We start from the raw sequence: 25,460 nt of genomic DNA on the forward strand, positions 1-25,460 counted from the left end.
GAAAGGTGAAATGCAACTGATTTAGAAGCACCCTGAAAGAAAAACAAGGATATGTAGGTATCTACCTATACACATGTATATATTCCAACACAAATTAAAACAAGCTATAAAGAAAAGATAATAGAGGATGAGGAAACAGGTAACTTAGACTTATTGTTCTGTCACTATGTGTTTAGAACTATGGCAAGTTCATTTAACTTTCCTGTTTCTACTTCCTTACCTATGATGATATGGAGAAATATATCATGTACAGTCTCTTTCACACCAAAAATTTATTCTGTGAATCAATCAGAGAAAAACATATGCTAAGGCTCACTATACCTGGTTCAACTCTATCCTTCTAGTTCCAGTAATAAAGATGTAACGTGGAACTAGATGGGACTGATACTTCTGGCCGTGGTAACTGACCAAGGGGGGGTTCCTAAAAAATTTTTCCATTCTCAAATTTTCCTAGTTGGAAGAAAAAATTTCAATTGTTTTCTTCAATTATCTAGATGAACAAATATCGATATTGTTCTTGGTGTTGGATATTTGCAATCTGTGTTCTATTATAATTGTTTATATTTTCTGGATTTATTTTTATGTTGTTTCTAACAACTGAAAAACAGTGTTAGTATTCCCAATGCATTACTTTAATCAAAACCATACCCAGCAGAATTAACTTTTATTCGGGTACTATTCCTTCTGGTTATCACTTTCAAACTACCTGGGGAAAACACGTAAGGTAAAGACTCATTGTAGTCATCAAAAATGGGTATTCAACAACATTTAAACTTCAGTTACATTACTTTTGAGGTTTAACTATTAAGGAATAATTCACAATACTATGCTACATTTACAACCCACATCAGGCAAGAAGGTTGTATTCCACATAAATCCAGCTACTTTCCTAACAAAATTGTGGTTTATTTTAAATTTTGGCAAAACCTAGCTAGGTACTGTGACAATGTAAGAAGGAGGTTTGGCTCCAGTTAAGTTTCCCCAGTGGGGAGAAATGACGTACGTGAATAACTTAGACAAAACTCCAAGGTGCATATTGCTACAATAAAGTCACAAGAACATGTATTTCACATAATGATTGAGGTGAAAGGGAAGAAAAAGAGAGAAACTGTTTGTTTTGGGACATCTATGGATGATCAGGGGTTACTCCTGGTGGTGCTCGGGGGAGCATACTGGATGCTGAGGATCTAACCCAGGTTGGCCACATGCAGGGCAAGCACCCTACCTGCTGTATTAATCACTCTGGCCTCGAGAGAAATTGTTTTCAAACAGTACAGCACACAGCAGGTAGGGCATTTGCCTTGCACGCGGCCAACTCGGGTTCGATTCCTCCGTCCCTCTCGGAGAGACTGGCAAGCTGCCGAGAGTATCGAGCCCGCGAGGCAGAGCCTGGCAAGCTCCCCTTGGCGTATCCGATATACCAAAAACAGTTACAACAAGTCTCACAATGGAGATGATATTGGTGCCCACTGAAGCAAACTGATGAACAGGTACGACAGTGCTACAGTACAGATGACATCTGTCAGTCCTGAAATGAAGCAGCAGGTAAACTAAGATGACTTAGTTTCAGTTAACCTGCTCCTCCAGGTCTCTGCTGAAAAGGACTCTCGCAGCTAGCACACAGCTCCATGCAGGGAGTGCACCAGCCAAGCGGTGATGCATGAATTGTTAAAATTTCTGTGTTTCACTTTCCTCCTCTGTATAATGGGGGTGAAAAGAATAGTTTGTCTTAGAGGCCTGGGGAAGATGAACTAAGCATATGTAAAAACACACAGCACACTACCTAAAAGATTGCTTTATAAGTCATAAAATGAATTGTTACTGATACTGCTGTTGCCCTACTATTTATGTAATATAGTTCTCACATGTAAGCCATCTACTGTACATGGTGCTCAACTTAAGACAAATATTATGTTCTAGCTTGGGGATATGGCTCAGGAGTAAAGCACTTGCCTTGCATGTTTGAGGCCCTGAGTTTAATTCACAACACTGAGGGAAAAACAAACCCAAGAATGAAAGAAAGAAAGAAATGCAACAGACTAAACTAATGGACCGGCAGACAGCTCAACAGACTGGAATGCAGGGTTTACATGCAGGAAGCCTGAGCTAGATCTGATTTCACTGGCCCCGTAGCACTCGCAGGGAGTAACATAAGCTCTAAGCAACTGCCCCAAGCTTTACCAGGTGTGGCCAGAAAGCCCTGCCCCCATAGCATCGTGTTCCAATAGAAGGGGGAAAATATGTCCTTTTGGTTTAGCTGGTTTGGGGTCTCACCGGCAGTGCTGGAGGGCTACTCCTGGCTCTGTGCAAGGGTCACTCCCAGCAGTGCTTGGGCAACCGTGTGGTACTGCAGACTGACCCTGAGCCTCCTACACGGAAATGCACTCTGCATGGGCTTAGCCTGTTACGCCATCTCCATCCACAAACTGTCTTTCTAAAAGCAGTATGTTGGTCTCTAGCTTCTGATTTCCACTTCTGGCTCTGTGCTCAAGAGTCACTCGAGTCAATGGCAGACTCAGGAGACCATATAGGGTGCCTGCCAGGAATCGAGCCCTGGTCAGACGCATGCAAGGCCAATGCCCTCCTGGCTGTATCTCGCTGCATCCCTCTGCTTTCCCAAGGAACTCTTTTTTTTTTTTTTTTTTTTTTTTGCTTTTTGGGTCACACCTGGCGATGCACAGGGGTTACTCCTGGCTCTGCACTCAGGAATTACCCCTGGCCATGCTCAGGGGACCATATGGGATGCTGGGATTTGAACCCGGGTAGGCCGCGTGCAAGGCAAACGCCCTACCCGCTGTGCTATCTCTCCAGCCCCCTTCCCAAGGAACTCTTAAGGGTTGTTCTGAGCAGGGCGTGGGGACAGCTCAGTGTCCAGAGCTGCCTCGTGAGCATGAGGCCCCTGGGGAGGGCCACAGACGCGCTGCGTATGATCGCAGCAGCAATGCAGTTTGGGACCCACAGCAATGAAACAGACAGGCGCGTGCTCTCCAGCACACAGAACACCGAGTGCAAGCACTGCAGCCAGCGCACAGGCCTGGAGGGGGTGCTCTCCAGAGTACACCGCAACCACAGCAGTGCACAGCACCTCCGGGTGCCATGCAGGACAGTCAGTCGCCCACCACAGAAATGGAAGGCAGGAGGAATAAAAATAAAATTAGATTAGCAAGAGGAGGAAAAGCATCTTTAAAAACAAAGAATATGGGACTGGTATAAAAACAAAGAATACAGTGGGTACGGTGTTTGCCTTGCACACGACCTACAGAGGTTCAATCCCAACACCCCATACTCACCCCAAGACTCACTGGGATCCCTGAGTGCGAGCCCTGAGCACCACCAATGTGGCAAAAAATAATAATAATAGTAAGATTCAGGTCTATTTAGAAAATATATATACATATATATATATAATCTCACACGGCAGAGCCTGGCAAGCTCCCCGTGGCATATATGATATGCCAAAAACAGTAACAAGTCTCACAATGGAGACGTTACTGGTGCCCGCTCGAGCAAATCGATAAACAACGGGATGACAGTGCAGTGCAGTGTTACCTATCTGAATATATGCTTTACATAGCACTGTAGCACTGTCGTCCCGTTGTTCATCGACTTGCTCGAGCAGGCACCAGTAAGGTCTCCATTGTGAGACTTGTTACTGTTTTTGGCATATCTAATATGCCATGGGGAGCTTGCCAGGCTCTGCCATGCAGGCGGGATACTCTTGGTAGCTTACCGGGCTCTCTGAGAGGGACAGAGGAATTGAACTCGGGTCGGCCGTGTGCAAGGCAAACACCCTACCCGCTGCACTATCGTAGTGATAGCAATATACTTTTTACGGAAATATATAATACTTTCACTATATTGTTCTTAAAGAAGCAGGCTCTGGAGTGACAGTACTGCCCTGCACACAGCTGACTCAGCTTCAATCCCCGGCACCACATAGAGTCCCCCAAGCCCTGCCGGGAGTGAGCCCTGAACACCGTTAGGTGTATGCCCCATGGCCCTGACTAAGCTAAACAAGTATTACAAAAACAGAAAAGATAAAAGTTAAAATATCTAAAACCAGAAAAGGTAAGATTAAATACCTGGAATAGCCCAACAAGTACAAACAACATAAATTGTGAAAAACATCCATGATTAAATATACCATGATAAACATGTTTGCGTAACAGACATCTTTTGGCAACATACAAATACCGCTGACACTTCAGCAGGCAGATCTGCAGAGGAAGCAGGCGACGGGAGGCCAAGGCGGGGCACTTACTTGTGAATCTGTACTCGTCCTCCCGTCTTCTGATCTCCAGCTCTAAGAAAGAGAGTAAAGACAGCAACATGAAACTCTTAGATATTTGCTTAGAGGAACAAGCAGGATTCCATTTCCTGCCCTCACCCAAATCTATGAAGAACGGTTTCTCAAAAATTTTAGATTTCTGCATTATAAAAGAAACTGCGCACTACAGCCTTTTTATACTACAACAGAAGCAGTTAATGGAGGCTGTCTATTTGCTGACATTCACAACTGTCAAACACAAAGTTGGTATCCAGGAGTTGGAGAGACCGTACAACAGGCAAGGCACCTGACTTGCACCCATATCTGACCCAGGTTCCATTCCTGGCATCCTAATTGGTCCCCTAGAAGTGAGTCCCCATCACAGAGCCAGGACTAAGCCCTGATCACAGCCATGTATGGCTAAAAAAAAAAAAAAAAAAAAAAAAGAGTTGGTATGCAGGGCTCAAAGCTCTGTGGGCAAGTGCAGACCTTGCATGTGGGAGGCTGCCAGGTTGAACAATGTCCCCGAGCACCGAGCCGGGAGCTGCCCCTGAGCATCTCCCCGTGTGGGGCTCCCCACAACCAAAAACAAAACAAAACGAATCAAACAACACAAAAATACTATAAAACAAAAAACAAAGTTGACATCTATCCTAGGAAAGGGTAGAAATAATTTAAGTGTTCAATAAGAGCTTAAACCTCACTCCCGTATATAAATGCCACATAACTATTTGCTTCTCCAGAGCCTAAGATAGGTTACAGACTTACGGACTGAAGGACCTATTTAAAAAAAAAAAATCGGTTTTTCCCACAACTATTTGAATTTTATTAAAAATGCAGCATCCAATCTTCCATCAGTGATAGTAATTTATGCTTTCCAAAATTAAAGTAACTGATTCTACCACAAAATATGTTGAATTTTGCAGCAAGTTTAACGAATCAAAAATGATTTACTTTTTTCCTTGGCTACACCCAGCAGTGCTCAGGACTCACTCTTGGTCCTGAGCCTAGGCGGGCTCCAGTATGGGCAGACGCATGCAAGGGAAGTGTCCACTATATTATTTCTCTGGCTCCTGAAAAAGGTGTTTTCATTGACTTTACATACTTAATAACTACTAAAAATAATCAAGTGATATTAAAGCTAGTAAACAGAAATATTTAGCAGAATCCCTCAAATTGTAAACTGATGACTAAAAGAATGTAAAATGTTGGGCTGGAGCCATAGTACAGTGGGTAGGGCCTTGCCTTGCCTTGCCTGGGTTTGATCCCTGGCTTTCCATATAGTCCCAGAGTACTGTCAGGCATAATTCCTGAGTGTAATTCAGAGTAACCCCTGAGTGCACTGAGTGTGACCCAAAAAGCCAAAAAAAAAAAAAAAGAAAAAAGAATGCAAAATGATTGAATGATAGAAGATAGGCTAAAATCAGAATCAGGGTACAATAACCAACAAAATAAAAAATTATATATTCACCTTTTATCCTACTTATAGTTGTTAAAAACAAAACCATTAACCAATATAACACTCATTAGCATCCACAGTAAGGTGAAATGACTGTCATTTATTCTTGTTATGGACATTAATGAGTATTAGATCGGCAGAATATTAGAACCTGGCCATAGTAGACACTGTACTTTGAATCACTTATCAATCACTTGCCCTTCATCTTGCACTCCATTGTAGCAGGGCCTCAAAAAGGAAAGCGTGGGCTACATTTTCTAAGAATTATCAACTCTACTTCTCCCAGTGAAGGTGAATGAAATTCTGTATCCTGAACCCCAAGGGAAAGAACTCGAGAGCGGACCCAGTACTGAAATGTTTTGGGCCCTGGGCAACAGTCAGAGTGACGCGTGTACGTCAGTGATGACATCTCAATCTCAATCCCAAAGGCCCTGAAGATTTTTCACTGAGACCTTTGCCAAGACTTTTTCCTTCAGTTTTTCTTTTGTGCAGTGGCAAAGATGAAACTCTGAGTCACATCTTTAAGGACTGAGGATACGGCTCAACAGAAGAACGCTTGTTTTGCAATGTCTGAAGCTCTGGGTTTAATCTCTGGCACCAAACAACAATAATAATTTTACTCTGGGATCCAAACCCATAGACATATAACTGAAAACCAAAGTTTTAAGAAACAACACTCAACAGAGATATTTTCTATCTGCATCTATTAATTTTTTAAATGCTGATTGCTCCTTACTAGAATGGTTTATGTTAAAATGGTATACTAAAGTATTTTAAGATAAAAGCAGTGAGTTGCAAATCAAGATTACCTTCTAAAATTGTACACACCAACAGTGACATCTACTTGGTCTATTATCAAAACACTAACCTCTTGGTGTTAAAGATGTCTGCTTCTCAACCTCTGCTTGTTGTCTCAAATTAGCTGGGATATTATTATAAATTCTCTTGTAATGATTGTACACAGCAACTGAAAGCACCTTCTTAGCGAATGACTGGCCAACAACATACTTGTCGAGGTAGTTATAAATCTGAAAGATATTTAGGTATTGGATAATTTATTGAGGGCTACCATAAGAACACACACTAACAGTAATTGAGAATATGTTCTTAAAATTTTAAATTTGAACAAAGACTTATCAAAAATAAAATGCCAAGGACTCAATATATTATCTAGCAACCATTTAGAGTCCGAAACCCTAATTTAACAAAATCACAATTCACTTGTTCTCTAGCTTAATAAAGCATCCCTGTACTCCGTAAGTGCTTTGCCAACTGCCATTTTGTGAACAAAGCCATAATCCTAAATTTAAGGTAAATATTAAAGTCACTTAGAATACCTACACACGTCATCATGGTCTAAAGAATCATTAATTTCAATAATCAGAACAAATGCTTTCTGTTCCTCTGCAAATCATATGAAAATATTCTTCACAGAGGTAACATATTGCAAACTATTTTTTTAAACACACTGTCATCCCGTTCAAGTCATCCGCTCATCAATTTGTTCCAGTGGGCACCAGTAACATCTTTCATTGTGAGATTTTTTAACACAAGGGTTTATTAATTTCCAAAATTCTTAGTGGCATCTACTAAACAAAGTGTGCTGGTTCTTTGATTTCACTGATAGCAACTTTCAACTGGAATATTAGCTAGGATTTATTGCTTTGTTTTGGTCACACCAGGAAGTGCTCTGTGATCACTCCTAGTGGTGCTGGGGATAGAATCCAGATCAGCAGCCTGCAGAATAGGCGCCTTACCCCTGTCCGGTCTCTCCTGCCCCAAGGGTACCTACTTAAAATATGGCATTATATAATCAAACACTATTATACTCCAATACCTAGTGTTTTAATACTACTAACAATTTGCTTTTTCTCAGATATTGTGTTATTTAAGAGCAATGTCCAGACCTGCCTTTCCCAAAGTGGGTGATAGCACCCTTAGAGGTGGGGGGCACTCGAACAACTAAGGGGCCAGTAGTAACCTAAAGGGTTTCTTTTTGTCTACCTAAAGAAGGCTGACTTCTAGTGGAGAGCTGAATTTTTCCCGAAATTTGTATTGCAGCAGGCCAAATGAATCTGGGAATCTCTGGTGTAGATCATGGGAGATGCGATGTTCATTTTCATTTCAACTCACAAGACTCTGTGTGTGTGTGTGTGTGTGTGTGTGTGTCTGTCTGTCTGTCTGTCTGTGTGTGTGTGTGTGTGTGTGTGTGTGTCTGTCTGTCTGTCTGTGTGTCTGTGTGTGTGTGTGTCGGGGTGTAGAGCCACATATGGCAGTGTCCAGGCTGGCACAGCTGGCAGTGTTCAAGGCTTGGTGCTCAGGTGATGCTCCTTCTTGGGGGACCATATGGTGCTGGAGATGGACTGAACTCGGGCCTCATGCGCGCAAAGCAAGCCCAATGAACGATTTCTCTGGTCCCTATAGAATTTTATTCCATGCATCAGATAATCATTTTAAAGCTACTCATATACCTAAATGTTAATCTAAAGTTTTATTGTTAGAAGAACTAAACCTTTAGTCAATACTTGCATGCTGCTTGGAATGTGGGTAAATTCCTTCAGCTTTTAGTAATAACATTTAGCTGTTAAATTTTACTAACTCCTGCAGAGAGTTCAATTTTCTATTTATTTTCTAGAAGGTTGACTCAGGTGACTAAAATCAAGACAAGTGAGCAGAGAATATAAAAACTTACTAGCTATATTTTCCACTACATCATTTTTTTTACATGACAAATTCTTGAGTGGTAACCATATTGTTCCATCTATTTTCAGTGTCTTTGTGTCTCTTAAATCACACGCAGGAAGGAAGAAGTCTCGCCCAGGTCACTGGCAGGTGGAGTCGGGCAGTGGGACCCTGAGGCTGTGGGTGAGGAAGAATCTGCACGTGTGAGCGGCCCGAGAGTGCACAGCTGGGACACTGCGGGGTTTCAGAGCCAAACCACAATGAGACCCCGGCCAGGGCCTCGCACAGGGAACTGAGAAAAATGGTTTGTTTCCACCATTGGACTGAATCCGTTTTACCTCAGAGCAGGGTAAAATGGTGTGTGAGGGTGTAGACAGGTGCTGTGTAATATCCAAACAAAAGTAAACTTACAGCTGCTCTATTTTGAGGATATAATTTTCTATTAGCAGTAAGAGTAACTTGGTCATCATCCAGTGTATTTCATTGCTGTGAATGCCATTATCCTGGCATGGCGATAACAATTTAGTCAGACACAAGACCTAATAAACTACAATGCTAATTCAGACAGTATTAGGGTTCCATAAAGACAAGGTAGAAAAAGGCAATGAAATGTTTTCAAGGTGAAATGCTTAGAAGACTGAGCCATGATTCCTACCTTCTTGGGGGGAGGTGGTGGTTTCTGTTGAAATGCCAATTTCACAGCCTCTGCGGCTGACTCTGGCTCTTTAACTATGCTTTTCTTTGAGTCAGCCTCAGACAGCACAACAAAAAAATGATGACATTTTTCACACTTCACAAAACGGGTTGATGCTGAAAAAGGAGAGAAAGGTCAGCAAAGATAACAAAATAACTGCAGTAGTGCTTAACCTTAAAGACGCACTGAGAATGAAAACTATGTACTTAACAAAAAGTAGGCTTGTACTTCATTCCACTAGCCACAAGAGTCTAGTTTTCACCTATGATAAAGATAAAGATACATGAATTCAGTAAACAATTGTGCATTTCTACTAGGTTCTTTCACTTTGTGATAAACTTCATTTAGAGAAGGGATTAGTTGACATTCTTTCAACTTCTTACTAAAGTTAATTTTAAAACCAACACTAAACATTAAGCATTCATTGTTTTTTTTTGTTTTTCTTTTTTTTTTTTTTTTTTGCTTTTTGGGTCACACCCAGCAATGCACAGGGGTCACTCCTGGCTCATGCACTCAGGAATCACCCCTGGCGGTGTTCAGGGGACCATATGGGATGCTGGGATTTGAACCCGGGTCGGCCGCGTGCAAGGCAAACACCCTACACGCTGTGCTATCACTCCAGCCCCGCATTCATTTGTTTTAGTGAAATACTTGAAAAGCAGTAAAAAAAAAAAGTAAATCTTATATTTTCAAGACTATGAAAAATTTCATAATACAAAAAAGTTAAAGGAAATAAATGCATAATGCCTAAAGCTGTAAAGAGGTATAATGAGGTTTTTTTTGTTCGTTTTTTGGGTCACACCGAGTGATGCTTCAGGGTCACCCCTGGCTCTGTAGTCAAGAATTACTCCTGGTAGGGTTTGGGGGACCGTATGAGATGCCAGGGATCTAATGTGGGTCAGTCACATGCAAGGCAAACACCCTACCTCACTATACTATCACTCTAATCCCAAGGTATATATTAGGTTATTTTCAACTTAGAGTATTTTTAAACCTTGATTTGTTAAATGTATAGTAACATTATTTCATACCTTGTTCAGACTAATTCCTTCTTATTAACCCTTAAAAACCACGAATTACAAGGAATTAACAACATAACTCTCTTAGTCATACTGACTTAATCATTTAACTTTTGAAAATAATGTAAGTGCAATTAAAAGTGAGAATAAGAGGAGCTGAAGAAGTAGTACGGTGGGTAGGGCACCTGCCTTGCATACAGTCAACCCCGGTTCAATCTCAGGCACTCCCACATGGTCCCCCATGCCCTGACAGGAGTGATCCCTAAGCACAAAGCCAGGAGGAGGAAGCTCTGAGCACCACCAGGTGCAGTCCAAAAACAACAACAATAGTCATTAGTGATATCACAGCGGGTAGGATGTTTGCCTTGTACGTAGCCAACCTGGATTGATTCCCAGCATCCCATATTGTCCTCCGAGCACTGCCAGGAGTAATTCCTGAGTGCAGAACCAGGAGTAACCTCTGAGCATTGCTTGATGTGACCAAAACCAAAAAAAAAAAAAAAAACCCAAAAACAAACAAACAAAAACAGGTGTTCCTCTTGGGGCCAGAGAGTACAGTGGGTAGCGGGTAGGGTGCTTTCCATGCATGTAGCCAACTCAAGTTCAATCCTCAGTACTCAGCACAATAAAAGGTCCCCTGAGCCCTACCAGGAGTGACCCTTGAGCACTACCAGCAAGGCCCAAAATTTTCAAAAAATGGGTTTCTCCATTGCAATATATACTCTATAGAACAATCTGTGTTCTTCTTTGTAAAGTATGGCTGAAGGGGCTGGAGAGATAGCACAGTGGGTAGGGTGTTTGCCTTGCATGCGGCCGGCCCGGGTTCGATTCCCAGTATCCCATATGGTCCCCTGAGCAATGCCAGGAGTAATTCCTGAGTGCAGAGCCAGGAATAACCCCTGTGCATCGCCGGGTGTGACCCAAAAAGCAAAAAAAAAAGAAAGAAAGAAAATATGGCTGAAGACAGATGGACATACATTCTCAACCTTTCCTAACCGACCCCTCCTAATGGTGACCAGGGATCTCAGAAAGCAGCAAGGTAGAAAAACCCAGACTATTAATTAGATACAGAGAAAAAACACAAAGGAATTAGTTACATGTCAGTAGGTCTAAGTAATACCTTTGTGTTACCTATGTATAATCTAATTAAACAGGCAAAACCGCAAAGGAAACACAAGATCCTAATCCAGGAGTCTCCTCTCGGACTCCAGTACCTATTCATGAAGTACAGGAACAGAACGGCCCTGGCAAACACACCTAAACCACCCAGAATAATCTAAGCTTAAAGGGCTAGAGACGTGGCACTAGGCGCTCAGGACCTGCCTGGATCCAAGCCCCTACCCCACATGGCCTCTTCCCACTCTACTGCGTGGGCCTATTTGAAAAACAAGGGAGGGGGTAGAGCACTGCATGGACCCTGAGCACTGCCATGAGCAATCCCCACGAGCACAGAGTCAGGAACAGCAAACAAAAGGCAATTCTGTAATTAAAAAAAATAATAAAATCAGTAAATCAATTTAATTTTGTGTCTGAAGGCCAATCAAAAACACACGCCAACTGAATTCTAGCGGCAAACTTTAACCTAGAAGAGATCATTCCTGCTTTTTCTTTCTTTTTTTTTTTTTTGGCATTTTTTTGGGGGTCACACCAGTGATGCTCAGGATTTACTCCTGGCTCTGCATTCAGGAATAACTACTGGCAGTGCTCAGGGACCATATGGGATGCAGGGATCAAACCTGGGTCAGACATGTGTAAGGCAAGTGCCCTAACCACTGTATATCACTCTGGCCCATTTTTTAATTTCTAGATCACTTATAAGTGCTAACCCAAAGCAGAAAGAGATCAAGCTACTCCCAGTTTAACACAAGCCAAACACAGTATTAGCCACCATGTCTCCCCAACAAGACAGCGCCAATCCCCTCACAAGTGTCACAGACTCTAAACAGAGGAGGGACTAAAGGGCAGAGAGGACTCTGATCTAGTTTAGGCAGTGTGACAGGAAAGTCTGGCTTGGGAACACAAGAACAAATATTTCTATAAAGAAATTAGGTCAAAGGGAAAGAGATTAAACACAAACGAAACACATCCGTCTCTATTTACTGCTGAAAGGGTTGTTCAAATTCTGTTGGAATATTTGCAGTACAGTTTAAAACAGGTTCAAGTATGACATGTTCAACCAAGGATTCACTTTTTATTTATCAAAATGTTATTTCAGGGGCTGGAGCAATAGCACAGCGGGTAGGGCGTTTGCCTTGCACATGGCTGACCCAGGTTTGATTCCCAGCATCCCATATGGTCCCCTGAGCACCGCCAGGGGTGATTCCTGAGTGCAGAGCCAGGAGTAACCCCTGTGCATCATCAGGTGTGACCCAAAAACCAAAAAAATAAAAATAAAAATAAATATTATTTCAGAAACAAAATACAATATATAATGTATATACATAACATATAAATATATATAATATATACACATATAAAACATAATGTATATGTATATTACATACACATATATACAATACATATATTTACATATATGTATATATATTTACTCCTAAAAATTTTCACACCTAAAAATTTCTTAAAAAAAAAAACTCACTTTGGGGACTGGAGCGATAGCACAGCGGGAAGGGCATTTGCCTTGCACATGGCCGACCCGGGTTCGATTCTCAGCATCCTATATGGTCCCCTGAGCACCGCCAGGGGTAATTCCTGAGTGCAGAGCCAGGAGTAACCCCTGTGCATCAACAGGTGTGACCCAAAAAAGCAAAAAAAAAAAAAAACTCACTTTGGGGCCGGAGAGATAGTGTAGTGGACAGAGCATTTGACTTGCCTACAGCTGACCTGGGTTCGATCCTCGGCATCCCGTATGCTCTCCTCAGCACTCTAGAAATGATCCCTGAGCACAGAGCCAGGAGTAACTCCTGAGCGGTGCCAGGTAGTTCAACTACCAGGAGATAACCAGCTTTCTTTCAAATGGTCACTGTAAGTAATCTATATTCCTTTATGTGTACACAGAATACTGCTTCCAGGAAACATGCTCACATACAAAGCATGCCAATAGAAAGATTAATCTTAAAAAAATTTTCTTCTCCGGTTGTTTACTTTTCATGATTTTGAGGAAATTTCAGAGTACAATATAATTTCCAAACTCCAGCAGAAATATTTAATTTTTCAGAGTCTTTTAAAAGTATTGTATACATAATAACAAAAGCTACGCTTCTCTGAAAGTGGTGCTGGAGAAACAGCACGGAGAGGGTCCAACACTAGGCACTACACATGGTGCTGAGCCCCGCCAGTAGTGAGCCCTGAATACAGAGCAAGGAGTAAGCCCTGAGCACAAAAACAAACCAAAAAACAGTCATGTTTGGCAAACTAATTTTTGATGATTTTGTTTGGTTTTGGACCACACCCAGCAGTGCTAAGGGTTTATTCCTGGATCTGCATTCAGGGACCACTCCTGGTGGTGCTCAGGGGACCATATGGGATGCTGGGGGTCAAACTGGGATCAAACATGTGCAAGGGAAGTGCTTTGCCTGTTGTACTATTGTTCCAACCACGGGGGACAATTTTTAAAGTATTAAATAATTGAAAATAACTCAGAAAGTCATGAATAATTTAATGACTTTAATTCAAACCTCAGAATTAAATCATTTACCTTGTGCTAATCATTTAGTGAAGCGACAGCACAGTGGTAGGGCATTTGCCTTGCACGTGGCCCACCCGGGTTCGATTCCTTGGCCCCTCTCGAAGAACCCAGCAAGCTACCAAGAGTATCCCACCTGCACAGCAGAGCCTGGCAAGCTACCTGTGGCGTATTCAATATGCCAAAAACAGTAACAACAAGTCTCACAATGGAGATGCTACTGGTGTCCGCCCGAGCAAATTGATGAACAACAGGACAACAGAGCTACAGTGCTACCTTGTGCACCGAGAAGAAATGAAGCAAACCTGCTATCGAGGATCAGCTCTCATCAGCTAAATCCTTTCCACAACACGCCTCCCTAGCATTGCTGGGTATAGTTCTGGATGCCTCACTGGTGGGTGTGGTCCGGGGGACTCCAACCACCCCTGTGGTGGTCCTGGTGGTTCCTGACACTGCAGGGTCCAATCAGCACCACAGTCCTGGGCCTCTGCATTGAACCATCAACCTAGTTGGCCAAGAACACCAGAAATGGCCCCTAGGTGCTCTGAGCATTACTGGGGCCCCCAAGAGATCTATTACCTAACATGGCTGAGAGATCTCTGCTCAGGGAAAAAATTACATGGAATTCAAACTGGAGCGATAGCACAGCGTGTAGGGCATTTGCCTTGCACACGGCCAGCCCAGGTTCGATTCCCAGCATCCTCCGAGCACTGGCAGGAGTAACCCCCGTGCATCGCCGGGTGTGACCCAAAAAGCAAACCAACAAATAAACAAACAAAAAACTGATTAAATACAAAGTCTGTGTTCATATTCATCCATTCATATTCATTTATTAAAAGCATCACGGCCGCTTTTGCTCTGTACCCACCAAAGTGACGACCAGTGTCCTCTTACACAAAGGCCCCCTTCCCAGGTTCCCAGGCTCTGGAGACTACCAAGCTCTAGGTACATGTACATTTAAGTCTAATTTCTAAATGGGCACAGTAAGGGATTAACCAGAACTAAAAACAGAGTGACTGTAACAATATACAATACTGGAAGTAACATGACTGGGATCTTTACCTGTCTTTCAAAGAGCTTATTGTACATAATATTTTCAGAAAGCAGGTACTGCATTTTACCACAGTCATGCCCACAGTGTAACTGTCACGCCTGTTTTATTGAACAAAACTTTATCGTAACCATTGCATGCTATAATTCTGTTTGTCACAACACTTAAAAGGTAAACAAAGGGGCCAGAGCCATAGTATACTGGGTAGGGTGTTTACCTTGACTTTTATTATGAGTCAGCAAAACAAGGGCCAATATGAGTGCTGGGCTCCCACTCTTGCAGGAAAGGGCCAGAGAACAAGGGCAGTGTCAAGTATGGAAGAAGACCGTATTTTCTGGGTCTACTTAAGTCTGGGTTGGTAAAGTTTGCTTACTAAATCACATATGTGTGCCCTTTCTTTGTTTTCTTTCACTTTCTTTACTCCCAATTAGAATTAGAATTCCCATAGCAAATAGACCGTGACTCTGAGTTGATTTGGTAATCATTTTACTTATTTTTTGATTTGGTAGTCATTTCAAACATACGGAATGGACTTCAGGACCCCCTGCACGTCCACAGCTGGAGGATCTTAATCTCTGGGGAAAGGAATAACTAATCATCCTCTCAGAGAGCAAAACCACACAGCCAACCTGCCAAGTTTTGAAAACACTGCAATTACAAAGTAAAAACTTTATCTCCAGGAGCACTCTGGATTGAATATATAAGGTAGGAACTTTGTGGTACAAATATTCACAGCTTTGTAACCTTGGATGAAAGACTTAATATTTGTATGTCTTCTTAATTCATGAAAATGAGAATCTTCTCATTCTTAACAAATATTGTGAGACTAAAATTATACTGAAAATTACATAGACTACTGACTCTATAATAAAATTATTATTTAAGTCTGCAAAGACTGAATAAACCCCTCCCACCCACAGTGGTGGGGCCTGCATCCAGGGCCTTATACATAAGGCTTTCCCACTGAGTCACATCCATGGCCCTGAAAACTGAGGTATTTCTTTGAACAAGAAAATGAGAAAATAGGGGCTGAAGTGATAGTAGAGCGGGTAGGGCGTTTTCTTTGCACAGGGTCGACCCGGGTTCAATCCCTAGCATCTCATATGGTCCCCCAAGCACTGCCAGGAGCAATTACTGAGTGCAGAGCCAGGAATAACCCCTGAGCATCGCTGGGTGTGACCCCAAAAGCGTTAAAAAAAAAAAAGAAGAAGAAAGAATATGGAAAAATAGGGGCCTGAGAGTACAGTGGGTAGGGTGACCTGGGTTTAATTACCAGCATCCCATATGGTCCCTAAGCAGTCAGGAGTGATTCCTGAGTGCAGCCAGGAGTAAGCCCTGAGCATCGCCCCCATAAAATAAAAAAATGAAAACAAAAAAAATAGCCTTTTGTGAAAAAGAGACTTTTAAAACTTGGAGAAGCCCATGTTCTTTCTTAACCACATTATTTTTCTTCTCTCTCATTTCTCTTAAGAAGATTTGGTGAAATAAAAACTACTTTAAAAAAAATGGAAAAAATTAAAATATATTAATATATTGTATTGTGAATTAAGCAAATCTCTTTTACAAATTTCATTACATCATACCAAATTTACTTAAAGATCATTTTTGTTTGTTTATGGGCCATATAACATGATCCATAGGGCTTACTTCTGCCAGTGATCTGGGATCATGCATAACAGGGCTCAGAAGACCATATGGGGTCCCAGGATCCAAACAGGGTTGGCCCATGTACAAGGCAAGTGTCTTAGCTGCTGTACTATCTCTCCAGCACATAATAGCAGTGCATTTAAAGTTTTAGCATCCCATTCTGTCATTTCCATTTTATGTCAAGATCCAAATCTATTCACTTACACCGATTCTTCTTTTTAATCTCATAGAAAAGAAGCCCCAACACTCCAGCTCCAACACGGGAAGCAGTGCTCAAAGGCCTGGGTGCCACTCTCCGCGATACCAGGCCTGGTTGTGTGGTTTAACGCTCAGGAGGCAATGCAGCGCTGCTCAGGCCAGCAGTGCTGGCACCACCAGAACCACACCTGGTGACCGGGGGTCTCCAGACCCAGCTCAACCACCGTGACTGGGGGTCTCCAGAACCAGCTCACCCACATACTGGTGAATCATTTTTAATATAAACCCATAATTAGGTTCATAGAGAATCCTCTTCAGCTAATCAGAAACAGACTTCACGCAAACCAGCAATGATCTTTTCAGAACTGAAGTGGACCGACGGCTTCTGTGGTGCACGCTGTCATTCATTCATAGACTCATTCAATTATGCAAGTGCCCTGCCACTGAGCTACATGCCCGGTCACCTCGAAGCATGAATGTTAGTTCTAATCATCTAGGAAATGGCTTATTTGATACACTAAACAAAATATGCACAGTGGCATCTTTTCATTTTATTTTTGGTTTTGGGGGGATTTGGGTACAGCTGTACTCAGGGCTTACGTCTGGCTCTGTGCCCAGGGATCACTTCTGGTAGGCTTGGGGGACTATGTAGGGCTCCAGAGCTTGAACAAAGGTCAATCACAAGCAAGGCTAGCACCCTACCCACTGTACTACTCAGCCCCAACATCTCTGCATTTTAGTTACTGATACTAACAGCCAAAGAAAGCAGAATTGTTGGGGCTGAAGCAATAGCATAGCGGGTAGGGCATTTGCCTTGCACGTGGCTGACCCGGGTTCAATTCCCAGCATCCCATATGGTCCCCTGAGCACCGCCAGGGGTGATTCCTGAGTGCAGAGCCAGGAGTAACTCCTGTACATTGCCAGGTGTGACCCAAAAAGCAAAAAAAAAAAAAAAAAAAAAAGCAGAACTGTTGCTTTCTTCCTTCTCATAGGTCCCCAAGTTGACAAGTTGATTCTACTGGATTGAGAGAGGGAAACACTTTACTACATGAAAGGCTGATCTCTTAACTGCAAGGAGATGTTCAAGTGGCATCTGAAGAGTGGAGTAACATAAAATGAGCCTATTCTACAGCTTAATGATCAACAACATGAAAGATCATAAAGTCCAAATTTGAAACAAACACATGAGAGTGAAAGAAGCGAAGTTCTCTTTTCTTTTCATTTTTCTTTTTTTGGGGGGCGGGGTGGGAGGGTAAGTTGAGCCACACCTAGAAGTGGTCAGGCGTGACTCCTGGTTCTGCACTCAGAAATATACTCCTGGCGGTGCTCAGGGGACCATATGGGATGCTAGAGATTGAACCCGGATCAGCCAAGTGCAAGGAAAGTGTCATACTGTCTGTACCATAGCTCCAGCTCTACAAACGGTTTTCTTAAATTCTCTCATATCCTGGAGCAAAGTATTACCAGTCCTGAGATTTTTCAGTATTTGAAAAGCATAGGAGAAAAATCATGTAATCTCCTGAAGAAAATACCAGTAGGTAATTTACATGCATTTTGATGCGGCTGACAATTTTCAGAGAAAGCAGGGAGGAAAGAAATACTCACACACAAACGTCTCGACATGGGTGCACAAGTCTCCACACTTAGGGCAGCGCAGCTGGTTTCCACCTTTCCCCGAATTCCCAGAGCCGGACTTCTTACTGCTCCCCTCACTCACGGACTTCTAGTGTTGGTGGAGAAGGACAGAAGGCGTAAGTTATTCATTTCAGGACACGTTACAGGAAACTTATAAGTGATAGTTTGTAATTAACATTATAATTATTACAAACAGAAATTTTTGTGGCCATCCTGGGGGTGTTCAGGGCTTAGTCCTGGCTCTGCACTCAGGAATCACTCCGGGAGGGGTTCAGAAAACCACATGGGTGCTGGGATTGAAACAGGGTCAACTGCGTGCAAGGCAAGCGCCTTAGGTGCTATACTCTCTCTCCAGTCCCTACAAATGAAATTAGCACAATTCTATCTCTATATCACTGGTGTCAGAAGATAAAAATTAAATCCATTTTAATGAACAGATTAGTGAACATTTTAGTGAAATTTATCTATGTTCCTTCTTTACGTGCCATAATGCCAGCAAGCATAATAACTTTCTTTCAATTAGCATTAGGAAAAATGCATGTGCGAAGAGGACCTAAGTTAAGCCATTTAGCATGGGCTCAGTGTGCCCAGTGAGGACAAACTGGTTTACAGCCCTCTCTCATCTCCATGATTGGGTCAAGCTACCAACAGTCCAAGAAGACAACAGGTTCAGTTCCCCACCATTGAATTAAAGCAAATGCTGTCATTTAAAAGATCAGATTCATTTTTGGTTTCCCCATGCATATAAAAGTTTTGCTTACATTACAGTGTAGACTAAGTGTGCAATACTTTTATGTTTGAAAAATCAATTTATCTATCTTAGCTCGAGGGAGAAGAATGTTGCATCCCACACAGTGATACTCAAGGGCTATTCCTGGCCGTGCTCAGGGGTGACCCCTGGCAGAGCTCAGAGGACTTTATGTGGTCACAGGGATTTGAAATAGAGGTCAGTAGGATATGAGGTAAGTGTTCTATTTTTATTTTACTTTATTTTTTTAGTTTGGCAGTCACACCTGGCAATGCTCAGGGGTTGGTTACTCCTGGTCTGCACTCAGGAATCACTTCTGGCAATGCTCCAGGGACCACGAGATGCCGGAGATCAACCCAGGTAGGCCGTGTACAAGGAATCGTTCTACCTGCTATACTAGAGCTCTGGCCCTAAAAAATGCTTCTGGGGTGGGGGGAGGGTTGGGGTTATACCCAGCTGTTCAGTGATCACTCCTGGCAGTAGTCAGGGGACCATATGCAGTGCCAGGGATTGAACCAGGTTGGCCATATGCAAGGCAGGTGCCTAAATCTCTGTGCTATCTTTCGGCCTATTATTAAAAGTGATTAAACAACATCTGAGCATTTGGTGAGTTGGAATCTTTTTTTTTTTTTTTGCTTTTTGGGTCACACCTGGCGATGCACAGGGGTTACTCCTGGCTCTGCACTCAGGAATTACCCCTGGCGGTGCTCAGGGGACCATATGGGATGCTGGGATCAGCCGTGTGCAAGGCAAACGCCCTACCCGCTGTGCTATCGCTCCAGCCCCAAGTTGGAATCTTTTTGAAGGTGGAAGGTCTTATAAAAATGCATTATCTGGTGCTGGAGCGATAGCACAGCAGGTAGGGCATTTACCTTGCAAGCAGATGACCTGGGTTCGATTCCCAGCATCCATATGGTCCCCCAGCATCGCCAGGAGTAATTCCTGAGTGTAGAGCCAGGAATAACCCCTGTGCATCGCTGGGTGTAACCCGAAAAGAAAAAAAAAAAAAAAAGCATTATCTGTAAGGCACAATTAAAAAGGTACCTCTGTGAACATATTATGGCTTGTCTACTAATCTGTTGTTCTTTTATTGAAAATTAATAAAGATCTTAGGATCAGGGGTCACTCCTGGTGATGCTCAGGGGAATAAATGTTGTGTTAAGGATATAACCCAGGTCAGCTACATGCAAGGCAAGTGCCTTATTCATGGACTGTCTCTTCAGCCCCTAATTTTGCTTTATTATTTTAAATTACCTCTAGCCAAATTAACATAATATATTAATAATTCAGACCCAATTTACTTGCTAGAGTAGCCCAATATTAGATCTATGATATTCAAGATTTTTAGAGTATAAAGTAGAGTTTAAGTTAGCAGAAGTGTTAAGAATTGCAAAAGTAGGAAATAATGGCTATTTCTAATTCAACTCTGCATCTTCACTACATAATCTAATGAACCTTATTTTTTGTTTGTGTTCAGGCTACTTCTGGTAGTGCTCAGGGGTTACTCCTTACGCTGCTCAGGGAACTGTATATGGTGATGGGAACTGAACCACAACAAACCAGGGTCAGCGACATTCGAGACTACCCACTATACTATCCAGCCCTTTTAATCCTTCTTTACTATTTTGGGGTGTTAAGAATTTTGACTCGAACTTTTATGATTCAAATAGGAAGCAGAAAAGTGCCTACAGTTCTTCAGGTTTTATATTGGTATTTCCTAAAAAAAAACATCTAGAGGCCAAAGAGACAGGACTGAGTGCAGGACAGCTGGGTACAGCTAGGAGTGATCCCTGACTGAGCAGAGCCAGAAGGAGCTCCCCCAAGCATCACCTCAGGTAGGACCTCAAGCCTCCTCAGTCCCCACATCAAAAGCACAGACACAAATATACAGTAATGGGACACTGTAGCTCTGTAGTCCCTATAATTTATTGTTTTATAGAAGGGAACTTAAAATAGAACTTGAATTGGTACATAGATGCTAAAGAGAAAGTAGTCACCTTATTGCCATCTCCGGAGCCATCTTTACTTGTCCCGTCTTTTGAGGCGAAGTACGCGGGTGTTTCTGTGAAAGTCCTAAAAGGAGCTCTTCGTAGAATTTGAGTCTCAAAGGTCCCAAATCTTCCTAAAACAGGTATGTGAATGCGACTGCAAGAAATGCCTGAAAATACAATGAAGCTTATTAAACGCATCAAATATTTAACATGCCTCAATAAACCCCTTAGGAAGAGAAATCCTTTTAAGCACAAAGGAAGTTAAAAAGTTACTGTTTGGGCAATATGAATATTCCTCGGAAACCTAGAAATTGAGATTCCACATGACCCAGCAATATGGCTCCTGGGAATATACCCCGGGGGCCCAAAAACACATTGCAGAAAAGCCATCTGCACTTTTGTGTTCACTGCAACACTATTCACAATGGCCAGAATCTAGAAATAACCCAAGTGCCCAAGAACAGATGACTGGATAAAAAAAAACTATAGCACATCGACACAAGGGAATACTACACAGACATTAGGGAAAATGAATTCATATGATTTGCTTCTACATGGATGAACATGGAGTTTCATGCTGAGTGAAATGAATCAGAGGGAGAGTGACAGACATAAAATGATCTCACTCATTTGTGGAATACAAAAAAATACTCTGAAAATAATACCCAAAGAAGAAATAAGGGCAAGGAGGACTGGTCCATGGTAGAAAACTAGCCCCAAGTCGTGCAGTTAGGACAAAGACGGGGCCACTGTGACAAAGATGGTTGGAAATGACCACTCCGGACAGGAAAAGAGTGCTGAGAGGAGGGAAGGTTTATGCATGCCACCCTTTCGATAACAGTACTGCAGACCAGAGCGCCTAAAGAGAGAGGGACAGAAGAAAAGTGTCTGCCACAGAGGCAGGCTGAGGGGACTGGGAGAGGGAAGGAAACTGGGGACATTAGAGTCAGGAAACGTACACTGTTGAAGGGTTGGGTGTTGGGACTTTGTGTGACTGAAACCCCAACCATGAACAGTGTAAATGTGTATCTCATGGAGATTCAATTAAAAAAAAAAATTATTGCCAAAAAAAAAAAAGTTACTGTTTTTTGAGGGAGATATAGACTTGCCTTGCAAGTGCCAAACCTGAGTTTAATCCCCAGCATCCCATATGGTCCCTGGGTCCCACTATGCGTGATCCTTGAGCTCTGGTGTTCAGGTGTGGCCCCCAAACCAAAGCAAACCAAAGCAAAAAACAACAGTTACTGTTTGGACAGGAGTTGGAATGCTAGTGTAACAAGCAGGGCATTTGCCTGCTTGTGGCCAACCAGAGACCAGGGTTCAATTCTTTTTTTTTTTTTCAGGGTTCTATTCTTGGCACCCTGTAGCATATCTGGAGCCCCGTTAGGGGTGATTCCTGAGCACAGAGCCAGGAGTAAGCCCTGAGGTCTGCTAGGTATATTCCCAAAAGCCCCCAAAGCAAAGTTACTGTTTAGACTTAGGAAAGAAAATAGAATAGTGGCACCATTAAAATATTAAAACCAGGGGCTGGAGTGATAGCACAGCGGGTAGGGCGTTTGCCTTGCACGCGGCCAACCCGGGTTCGAATCCCAGCATCCCATATGGTCCCCTGAGCAACGCCAGGGGTGATTCCTGAGTGCATGAGCCAGGAGTGACCCCTGTGCATCGCCGGGTGTGACCCAAAAAGCAAAAAAAAAAAAAAAAATATTAAAACCAAAGCCCTCTCAAAACTAAGCCAGAGCTGGGCCTGCAGCACTTTCCTGGCCGACAGAGAAATCTTCCTGGAGAGAGAGAGCAGCTCCTCTCAAAGCTCGGAGAGAATGACACAACATCCACTCGTCTGAACCGTTCAGGATCTCGCATGGGGTGAGGGAAGGGCTACTGCCTATACTTTAGGTTATCTGGAGTTTGGGGCTACACCCAGTGGTGCTCAGGGCTTACTCTTGGATCTGCGCTCAGGGATCACTTCTGGTGGGCTCAGGGAACCAAGTGGGCACCAGGGATGGGCTGGCCGCATGTAAGACAAGTGCCTTGCCCACCGCACCATCTCTCGGGCCGCAAACTTTTAACCTTTATGTTAAAAGTTAGTTAACATAATGAAAACAGCCACTGACAGAAACTCTTATTAGTCTGTTGTCTGTGAGGTAATATCGGTAACAGTGGAAATGAACCGAATGTTCTTTCTCTTTCATTAGTGGGGGGAGGCCCTTTTGGACTCTTCCAGGCTCTGTGCTCAAGGGTCACTCCTGGCCACAGCACCTCAGTCCTTGTAGGGAAATAAAGGGGGTGGGGTTTAAGGTCACACCTGGTGGCGTTCAGAGGCTCCCCCTTGCCTGTGCTCAGGAGTGAGCCTGGGCAGTGCGGAAAGACCAGAAGTGGTGCTGGCCACCAGGGTCAGCTCCACGCTGGGCAAGCGCCTTGCCACAGGCCCCGAACCAAACACTTTTAAAAGCACAAACTTACATACTGACTACTAAAACATGTTTTGAATATTTTTATCCCACAGGTAAGTACAATTTAGTAAATATTTTGTAGCCATCATTCCTACTTTCAATGATTTTAACCATTTACCCTTTTGACAGTAACATTAAAAAAAAGTTGATATGGGAGCGTTTGGGGCTGTAGACGGCTCGGTAACCCTGAAACAGGAGGCTGAGTCAGCTCCCCAGTGCCCCATGTGTGGTCCTGGCAGCCCTGATCTCTGATCCTGGCACAGCAGTTTCCAGCCACACCAGCCGGGCGTGTGAGTGCCACCAACAGCTTTCAAGAGCCCAGACCGAGAATGCAGAGGGGCACCGCATGCGACGGCACCACGGACTTTTCGGAGCAAGAGAAGCACATGTGAGCCCAGTCAGAACAACGAAACATGAACAGCTGGAACAGTGATAATAACAAAAACTAATTTTAGGGCCCAGAGAGGCAGTACAGTGGGGAGGCGCTTGCCTTGCACACGGCCAACCAGGGCTTGAACCCCGGCTTCCCACACGGTTCCCCAGCCCTACCAGGAGTATCCTGACTGCAGAGTCAGTAGTAACCTCTGAGTACCTCCAGGTGTGGCCTCCCCACAGCCCCCTGCAAAACTTTTTTTAATAAGTGGAAGGTTCATCACTGAATTACTTGGCAGACACTTTTCTAAAAGACCAGGACAGAAAATAGCTTCAGCCTGACCGGGGCAGAGTCCCTCCCAACCTCCAGGGCTCTGCCTAACCGCCAAACAGTCTTGACACAAAGGGAAGCGGCTGCATTTGGTTCCTGGGCTCAGTTCACATTGACCCCTTGTTTTTCTCATATAAATACTACAAGCTACCAACAAAACCTAAATAAATGATTAGTGATGGCAAAAGAACCATGCCACACACGAAGCATTTCCCAAGCTGATGGTTTAAAGGGCTAGGGAGGGAGAGCAGAACAATCCCACACAGAAAAAGGAAATTTCACTGACAGTCAAGTACAGCCACTGGGAACCCTGCATGAGCAAACACTGTGGTTTTCAACTGCCAGTTCAAGGCCGGGGCCGGTTCAAAGGAGAAAAAGCTAGAAAACCACTGGTCCAGTTAGCAAATGCTGGACCCAATCACCGATAAAAACCACTTTAAAAAAAAAAAAGTTAAAAGCCACTAAGCGAACATGTATTAATGGATCACTAAGAAAGAAGATACCCAGTTTGCCAGAGTGCTACTAGGATGGAAAAAAAAAAAAGCAAGGGGGTGGCAGGGGCGGGGGTAGGAGGGTGGTGGCTAATAAATAAATTTAAGAAACTGATTTTGTCTCCTTATTTCACTCTGCAAAACTCTAACTCACACTTGAAATTTCTTTTCCTACATATGCGACCAGGTACTGACGTCCGTACCGTGCCCAGATACAGGCACCTGGTACAGTGAGCTTGCTGTCGCCCGCTGCACATACATCCCACTGTGGATCACACTTTCAGTTGTGTTGCCTCATCCTGGAGGTGATGCCCATTCACCTTGGGCATCACCTCCGTGGGAAGGTGAGAAGGGGATAGTTATACACTCCTGGTGTTTGATTTTCTCTCTCTGGCTCCCTCCCTGCCCCCAGCACCCAGAGGGAATAAGAGCAGAGTTGGACCTTTCAGGTTCCGTGGTTATTCCTGCTCTGTGCTCAAGACTGACCCCTGGTGGTGCTCAGGGAACCACATTCAGTGTTAAGAGATTTGAACCAGGGTCATGGCCAAGGTAGTTCCGCAAGGCAAGTGCTCCCCTCCTATACTATCTCTCCAACCCCACACACTTTTTTAGACAATTAAATAACCAGTTACTCAATAGTAGTACAATATCTTCACAGACATCTTTGCAGTCAATTAACCAGATGTTAGTTTTTAAACTTTGTATCATTAATCTTTCTGGCAATCTCAGAATGTTCTCAAATACATCAAAGTATATTAAAAAAATAAACCAATTATACC

General features: G+C 43.2%; 1 protein-coding gene across 1 annotated transcript in view; it reads right to left on the bottom strand.

The window, feature by feature from the left end:
• The window catches only part of CLPX (caseinolytic mitochondrial matrix peptidase chaperone subunit X), a 47,033-nt gene that overhangs the window by 16,533 nt on the left and 5,040 nt on the right, over positions 1 to 25,460 (bottom strand). The window contains exons 2-6 of the mRNA XM_004619625.2: positions 21,041 to 21,201; positions 18,266 to 18,383; positions 9,064 to 9,218; positions 6,595 to 6,754; positions 4,262 to 4,303 (exon numbers count right to left, since the gene is read on the bottom strand). Coding sequence (XP_004619682.1) covers positions 4,262 to 4,303; positions 6,595 to 6,754; positions 9,064 to 9,218; positions 18,266 to 18,383; positions 21,041 to 21,201 — 636 coding nt within the window. The remainder of the gene's footprint in view (positions 1 to 4,261; positions 4,304 to 6,594; positions 6,755 to 9,063; positions 9,219 to 18,265; positions 18,384 to 21,040; positions 21,202 to 25,460) is intronic.

Source organism: Sorex araneus, chromosome 2, assembly GCF_027595985.1.
Source record: "Sorex araneus isolate mSorAra2 chromosome 2, mSorAra2.pri, whole genome shotgun sequence".
Taxonomy (NCBI): domain Eukaryota; kingdom Metazoa; phylum Chordata; class Mammalia; order Eulipotyphla; family Soricidae; genus Sorex; species Sorex araneus.